At 42.9% G+C, this 8,748-nt stretch overlaps 1 protein-coding gene across 1 annotated transcript; it reads left to right on the top strand.

The window, feature by feature from the left end:
* The first annotated feature begins 292 nt into the window (after positions 1-292).
* On the top strand, positions 293-577 carry LOC132355782 (keratin-associated protein 17-1). The gene has a single exon (XM_059908337.1). The coding sequence runs from the start codon at positions 293-295 to the stop codon at positions 575-577; it is 285 nt and encodes a 94-aa protein (XP_059764320.1).
* Positions 578-8,748: the final 8,171 nt, after the last annotated feature.

The raw sequence follows: 8,748 nt of genomic DNA, 5'->3' as shown, positions 1-8,748 counted from the left end.
CCGGACGAGCATCCACGGCAAAAGGGTCCACTGCCAACTTGCCACTGGGGAAGATGTGGAAGGGTGGCACCCATTCCAGAGCCAGACTCTGGGGCTGGCCTCCCCTCCTCTCTGCAACCTGGGCTAAGGACAGCTGGCCCCTGTTTGGGCATGATGACAGGTCTTTTCCAAAATGTATTTCGTGCCAACACCCTCCAGTGAGGGGATATAAAAGCTGCTGTCGGGGCAGGTGACCTTCAGATTTGGGGAACGCCGGTCGCGTTCCTGACCTGCCACCTGACCGGCGGGGACCATGGGGTGCTGCCCAGGGGATTGCTTCACCTGCTGTCCTCAAGAGCAAGACGGCTGTGAAGTGTGCTGTTGTCAGCCCTCCTGCTGCGGCTGCTCCGGGCCGTGCTGTGGTTCCTGCTGCGGCTGTGGCTCTGGCTGCGGAAGTTGCGGGCCCTCCTGCTGCGGATCTGGCTACGGGGCCTGCGGAGGTTGCTGCAGCAGCTGCTGTGGATCTAGTTGCTGTGGCCCCTCTGGGTGCTGCGGTCCTGTGTGCTGCCAACCCAGGCCTGTCTGCGAGATCAGATGAAGACCTTTCCCCCCTCCGCTGAGGCAGACCAAGGGAGAGCTCCCATCTGCTCCAGGTGGACACCCCTCGTCTCCAGGACCTTCCCCGCCACCGAGACGGTGTCCTGCCTGTCGTGTTATTTGTAGCAGAAGGCTTGTTCTCCAAAGCCTGGCCTGGCTTTTCAAGGCACTGAGAACAAGAGCCACGTGCTGGTGAGAAAAGAAAACTGGGTCCCACCCAAAATGGTACCCGAAGCTCAAAGGGTGAATCGCCATGACTTTTTTTTCTGTGAAGTTAAAAGGGAATCTTCTTATTCAAGGTGGCCTTGGGACTGATGTCTCCTCCTTGGCTTTTCTGCTGCTTTTGAGATGCAAAAATTCCTCTTCATTAATTTCTTAATAAATTCAAATGTGCTGGCCTAAGCAAATTAGTTCTTCCGCCTCTTCCTTGGCTCCCTCTTGGGCACTGGGCCAGGAAATTTACTCTGGCATCCACAGTAGGGTTTTTGAAATGTGGCTTCTGGACCACCTGCATCAGAATCACCTGGGGGCTAGTTAAAAACGGAGATTCTGACACTCTCTTTGAGACAAGCAGAATCAGAATCCACAGGAGTGTGACCCGGGAATCTGTGTTTTTAACAAGACCCCAGATGTAGACTAAAGCTTCTAGGTACTGCGTGAGAGTCACCTGGGGAGGATCTAAAAATACAGATCTCTGGGCTTCCCTGCCAGAGATTTCATCCTTTAGCTCTAGAGTGGGGGCCCTGGGACCTGCAGTTTTAAAAGCTCCCAGGTAAATGCTAATGCTGGCCAAATTTAATTTTGAGTGAGGGCACGTCTTCCTTCTGCATTACAGTTCTGCAGGAAGGCTTCAGGTTTGGTCAGAACTTTCTGGCAAAGTCAGAGGAGGAGGCTTTGGTAAAACAAGCTTGATCCTGAATGGAAGGGATACCTGTGGCAAAACCTTGTGAACACAGAGGTTCAAAGGATGCTCTGGGAAGTCCAGTTCCTTCCTCCAGCCTCATGCTTCAGCAAAGTCTTCCTTTTCTGGGTTAGTTTTTCTTGTCCTGGAACCAGTTGTATTTCTTCTGCTTGAGTCCCAGGGATGAGGGGGGTGAGTGTACATCTATCTGCTAGGTAGGACCTGACCCAGGTGTGTGAGAGTCAGTTGGAAGGTTAAAATTCAAAGGATAGTTAATTCAACTTTTTGCTGAACATGATCTTAAGCTACATGTGGAATAAAAGTAATTCTGCTCTTGCCCTGGGAGAACTTTATTTTCATTCCTACAAAACAATGTTTCATTCAACAAACAAACAACACATTTTTTTTCTGATTATAAGCATAACAATGATCCCTAAAAATGTGAAAAAAATGCAGAAAAATATAAAGAAGAAATAATAGCCACCCAAATTATCACCATTTAGAGTTTATTACTGACATGTATCTTTCCAGACTCCTTCTAAGCATGTTTATAAATAAAACTGGGATTATGCTGTTTTTACTTTTTTGCTTTTAAAAATTTTCTTTCATTTTTTATAAGCCAAATTTATTGAGATATAATTTACATTTAATAAAGTACTCCCATTTTTAGTGTACTGTTCAATGAGACTTGACAATTGTATATACTTAAGTAACCTCCTCTGCATTCAAGATATAGAACTTTCCATCATCCCCCAAATTTCACAGTGTCCCTTTGAAGGAAATCCTGCCCACTATCTACCCCAGCCTTAGGCAATCATCTATCTGCTTTATATCACTATAAACTTTGCATTTCTTTCTTTCTTTCTTTCTTTCTCTCTTTCTTTCTTTCTTTCTTTCTTTCTTTCTTTCTTTCTTTCTTTCAGGCTGTGCTCCGTGGCTTGTGGGGATCTCAGTTCCCCCACCAGGGATTGAACCTGGGCCAGGGTAGTGAAAGCCCGGAATCCTAACCACTAGGCAACCAGGGAATTCCCCCTAAACTTTGCATTTCTATAATTTCATATAAATGAAATTACACAGTGTGAATTCTTTTTCACTTAGAATAACATTTTTTAGTATTCATCTGTGTTGTGGCACTATCAATAGTTCATTACTTTTTACTGAATAGTATTGCATTGCATGAATAAACTACATTAAAAAATATTCGTCTACTGATTTGGGTTATCTCCAGTTTGGAGTTTTTGGTTTTTTTGTTTGCTATTATGAATAAAGCTGCAATGAACATTCAGGTACACACTTTGGTGTGAACATACGTTTTCACTTATTTTGGATAAATACCAAGGAATTGGACTGCTGGGTAAATACTGAGTGAATGTTTAACTCTCTAAGAAACTACCAAACTGTTTTTGCAAATTGGCTATACCATTTTGTATTCCCACCAGCAATGTCTGGGAGTTCCAGTTGCTCCATGTCCTTGCTAACACTCGATATTGTCAGTCTTTTTATTTTTAGCCATTCTAGCAAGTGTATAGTGGAAGCTCATTGTGTTTCCTTTCTTTCTTTTCTTTTCTGTATCATTAAAAAACCCAGCAGGATTAGTAGTATCTTGCTTTTGGAGAGAATTTGAGATATGACTCTTCTCTTGTTGAGTTTCAGACTCTATTATTTTGGTCATTTTAGATCTGGCTGGAATTAGCCTCCCAAAAGCTGGCTCTGTAACCTCCAAGACAAAGTCATAGCCAGAGCAGGAGTGTGCCAGTGGGACAAAGTAGGCAAGAGGCCAATGGGTTTGCACTGAGTGGCTGCGATTCAAAGTGGCTGATTCTTTTGTTGCTCATGGCGGTGGTCTCTCAGATGGGTGAGTAGAGAGTAGCAATTTCTTGGAATTATTAATAGAGAATTGCCCTTCCTAGCTGTTCACAGAGGTCCTCATTCATTCATTCAATAAATATTAACTGTGACCATGAATTGTGACCCTCTTATGTATCAAACACTGCTGTGGGTACAAGTCAGTGAATAAACAAAATCCTTGCCCTTCTGGAGCTTAGATAATGTCAAAGGGGACAAGAGCTATTAAAAAGGACAAAGTAGGAATGGGCTAGATAGTTAAAAGAGTGGTTTATTTCATTTAGCATGGAAGGATTCCTTGAGGAGATGATATTCCAGCATAACAGATAATGCTATGTAAGTTTCTCTGCTGAGAGAGTCTATGAGGGATTTGTTGGGAGGACGGCCATCTCCATCTGGAATGTCATTGCTGGCTTAGCTGAGGAAGAGAAGGTGGATGGAGAGAAGAAGAACTGGAAAGGTGGGGGACCAGGATCTTGGGGACTCCTCTTCTGCCACACATTCTGCATAGCTGTCCCAAAGTCCTCTTTCCTCACTGCCTTTCCACATTTCAAAGGATGTCACTTCCTATTTCTAATCTTCCACTTTCAACCACTAATCCTGTAGATTCTGCCTCATATCCCAAGGCACTGCCCAGTTCACGTTGTCACCATGAAGATTTTGGGTAATTGCCCCAGATCCTTAGTGATCTCCTTACCTCCAGACTTGCCCTCCTTCTCCAATCCCTTCTCCACAGACAGAGAGACGTTCTAAAGGTCAAACCTGGTCAAGTTACTCCCTTGCTTACAACTCCCAGGGGTCAGTATAAAACCCAAGTTCTGACCATGGTCTACAAGGCCTTTTATGAGTGCCTGGTAACCACTCTAGCCTGAACACGGTCCCATCCTGTCCCCTTGTACATTTTTTTTTTTAATGCATTGTTTACTTTGTTTATTTATTTATTTATTTTTGGCTGTGTTGGGTCTTCGTTTCTGTGCGAGGGCTTTCTCTAGTTGCGGCAAGCGGAGGCCACTCTTCATTGCGGTGCGCGGGCCTCTCACTATCGCGGCCTCTCGTTGCGGAGCACAGGCTCCAGATGCGCAGGCTCAGTAGTTGTGGCTCACGGGCCTAGTTGCTCCGTGGTATGTGGGATCTTCCCAGACCAGGGTTCGAACCCATGTCCCCTGCATTGGCAGGCAGATTCTCAACCACTGCACCACCAGGGAAGCCCTCCCCTTGTACTTTTCATCCTGGCTATAGAACCGTTTGTTGCTCCCAAAATGTATCATGCTCTTGTCTTTGGTTTCCATTGCTGATTCTTTTCCTACCTTTACCATCCCTTTTTATCCTTCTTCTTTGAGGATTCAATTTGGCCATCCTATTACTTGAGAAATCTTCCCTAACTTCCCCAAAACCATGCTGGTGTTTCTCCTGGGTGCCCCTGTATGTATCCATGTATTGTAGCACTTGTACTCTACTGTACCATAATTACTTATGTATGTATCTTTCTTCTAAACTTGGGCTCCTTGTGGCAGGAATTGCAAGTCATTCTTTTTGTATCCCTCACACAGACCCAATGAGGACTGAGTTGAATGGATGAATAAAAGAGAAATTGAGTGAATGACTGCATAAATTAATGAATGAAGGGAGGAATAATGAATGGTTGGCACAATGGCCCAGCTTTTCCAAAAGAGAGCCTGCCTTTTGCATTGATATTGAAAGAACATGGTAAGTCCTTCATTCAGCAAGGATGTCAGGCCTTGGTGTTTAGAAACCTAGGGTTCATTTTTTCCTCATGTCTGTCTCAAGCGGTAGCATTGACAAAATGCTTTGAGAAAGCATTCATGTTCTTTGCTTTTGTTCATAATGTCTTTGCAAAAGACCGCTTGTCTTTCCTTTTACTCTTTGGGTCTCGGAGGTGTCTTTCTTTTAGTAGCTGCTAAAATCACCAAAGGCAAGAAAGATTTTGGAGGTCTACTGAATTCTTGAGGTGAGGGGGGGCATGGAAGGAAAGGAGGGAGGAGAAGCAGAGAGGCTAGGTCAAATGCTTTCCAGGGATAGGTAGAGCCAGCGTTCTAAGGGAGAGCTGCTCACAGAACAGAATGGAGGACAGCATTGTGGACTGAGTCTGTGACATGTGGCTCCTGAGAAAAGTCTGCCCAAACAGGATGGTGAAGAGGAAGAAGAGCAGCCCTAGATTAGGGGGCAAGCTGTGTGTGATCTTTAGCAAGTGACAAACTTTCTGATTCTAACCCCCTTTCTTTTTCTTCACCTATAATGGGGAGAGATGAGTCCCTGCCTCATAGGATTTCTGGTGGTTTAAAATTGTCGTAAAGTGTAGCATTTAAAATGCAGCCCAGATATTCCCTCTTCCACAGAGATCATCACTGCCCCTCTCTGATAATCCCTTTATGTCTATTGTTGAGTTTATTATTGCATTGCAGTAAGTTTGCTTGCATGCTTGCCCACCAGAGAGCGAGATCCATTGAGATCCATGAGAGTGAACCTTATCCCTGTAATGTTGATTGATATAAACAAGCCCCAGAAACCATATATATATTTAAAGTTCAAAACAACACATATACACATATGTATGAGTATACATACATGTATAATATACATATATACAAATATATACATTATAAAATATATATCTCTATATGTCTATATCTATCTATCTATCTATCTATCTATCTATCATCTATCACCTATTCACAAGGGAATGACAACACAAAATTCAGGAGAGTCACAGCTAGTAAGTAACATACAAATGACTAAAACCCAGTTCTCTCCAAGCTTGTGTTTTTATGCAACAACATAGTTCTTGATGCAATAACAAAAGCTCTTGGTGATACACTAGATATCTTTAGTGCCTTGAACCATAGCAAAACCAAAGTTCTTTCTGTTGAGAGGGTTTTTTTTTCCAGCTTTATTCAGGGATAATTGACAAATAAAATAGTGAGATATTAAAAGTGTACATTGTGATGATTTTATATACATATTTATTATGAAGTGATTCCTCCCATCTAGTGAATTAACACATTCATCACCTCACATATTTATCTTTTTCTCTTTTTTTTTGGTGAGAACACTTAAGTTCTTTTAGCAAATTTCTATTACACAATACAGTGTTATCAACTATAGTCACCATGCTGTCCATTAGATCCTCAGACCTTATTCATCTTAGAGCTGAAAGTTTATACCCTTTTACCAACCTTTTGAGATGCTTCTTTAAGAGGAAGGGAGGCAAGAGCAGAATCAGAGAAAAATGGTTGTAAACATGGATTGCTTTGAAACAATAGAAGTGGTAAGTATGGGTATAGGATATTGACACCTTTTTCAGACTGAAATTTACATGCTTTCTCAAATATGCTCATGTTCACATTTTGATTGATCTATTTGGTAAGACCAAATGTATTTCCTCTTGGGAGATGAGAGTTTGGGGATGTAGACTTTCGGGAATAAAACATAGTGCAGGGATTCCTGCAGTCTGCAAGATGCTAAAATGAACAGTGCTGAGATGGAGGGCAAAAGAAGTGATTGATGCCGTGACATGAAAAGCAATGGTCGAGGAAAGGCATTTTTATGACAAGGGTGAGGATTTTTCAGGCATCGTGATCAGAAAAATTTCTCTTCCTTTTAAAACAAGAGCAAAGAGATAACATTTTGTAACGGATACTTTGAAAAGTAGCTTCCAGAATTTCCAGCATTTTCAATAATTGTGAGGCAGACCATAATAATAAAAATACCATGAGACATAGCCATGCAGTTGATTGACTGTCAGTACTTTGAACACTTGGGTAATGAGCTAACATGTCCAGTACACTGAGTTTGCAGCAGAGCCAGAAATCAAGGTGAGCCCTGTCTGCATTCCAAGACCATGAACTCTCCATTCCATCATGTTATCTCCAGTGTGAACCAGGCCAGGATGTGGGCCAGTGTGGGATGCTGAAGTTGGCTGATGATGCAGAGCTAGGACCAGCCCAAAGGAAGAGGGGGAAAATCAGCAAAGTCCCTCATGAATTTCTCTTGGATGAGGTTGATTTAACACAAAAACCATTTTGCAGAGATGTCCTCATATCACTTCTAGTTGTTGTGTTTTATACAGTTATAGAATTCACGTCTGTTGACTCCATAGTATGAGTTTAATCTTTCTTGATGAAACATTTTGCAGTTTTAAATTTCCAAATTAAAAGATTGTCTTTGGGTGTATTGATACCGGTTTGATCTAGCTGATGATTACAGTCACCGGAGTGGGCAGATGATCCCCAGCGCGGGGACCTGGACCACCTGCACAGTGCTGGGAGCACCTGACCAGTGACGCTGGTCAGCCTTCCATCATTGTATTAGAGTCTTCCTCCCCACCTCCAAAGTCGGGAAGTCTAATAGGTGATTAAGCTCCGCGGTTTTGGGGTCAGCCCAAAGTAGGTTCAAATCTTGTTTCACCCCATATTACTTGCATAATTCTGGGAACATGATTTACTCTCTCTGAGTTAGTCTTGCTACCCCTAACATAATGGTGACAATTACATCTGCTAACAAGGATCATTGCAAAGATTCAATGAAAAATGTAGTCAAGGACTTGGTACATAGGAAGTATGCTATTATGAATGAAAAATATTGCCTGCCATATCAGTAAACAAAGGATGTTGCAGCTATCAGACCACCACATTACAGCTGCCCTGATGGTGAGCCTAGAGGAAACTCAGGATGGAAACAGCTTGCTGCAGTCACCCCCAACGGAGCATACTGGGGAGACTCGGGATGAGAAAAACACAGGATACTGGGCCCAGATAACTGAGGTGCATATCAAAGGAATGGTTTCAATGAGCCCAGACTTTTCATCTTCCCATACGTAGAAAAGCGCTAATTTCATTAACTTGAGATGTCTGGTTTTCTTTGATTAACAGTAATCTTTTGATGTTCTGATTACCTGGTCTTTTGTTGCAAAAACTCCTGTGTATCCTGGATCCCCTCTTGGCTCTTCAGAACAGTCCTCAGCATTATCTGAAATGCTGTGTCCTGGGTTTGAAGTCCTCAGAATGTCCGCCGAATAAAACATAACTCTCTACTTTTAGGTTGTGCATTCTTTTCAGTCAACACTATAAATGGAAGCCATTACTACTGTTTTTATTATTAGTGGTATTAGTAAAGCTGAGTTTCAGGAAAGCCAAACAGGAAGATTCTAGAAAGAGGTGGAGACACTGAAGTGGCCCTTGGGTTGCACTACCTGGTTTTCTGTTTGCCATCTCTGATATCATCCTGCCTCAACTGGGTCACAGCTTCATTTCCTGCTTGTCTAAATGGCGTGGAACTGCATTCCTGGCAGAAGAGCGGGTTGCTTTGGTTGGGTTGTGGCCTCTTGATGAGAGGTTGGCCTGGGGAGAGCTCTGCTTCAGGGAGGCTGGAGAACAAGCTATAAAAGAGACAGCTTAGCTCAGAGCAAG

The sequence above is a fragment of the Balaenoptera ricei genome, chromosome 20 (assembly GCF_028023285.1).
Source record: "Balaenoptera ricei isolate mBalRic1 chromosome 20, mBalRic1.hap2, whole genome shotgun sequence".
NCBI lineage: Eukaryota > Metazoa > Chordata > Mammalia > Artiodactyla > Balaenopteridae > Balaenoptera > Balaenoptera ricei.
Note: the sequence above shows the minus strand (reverse complement) of the source record. Positions and strands in the feature narration are given on the sequence as shown.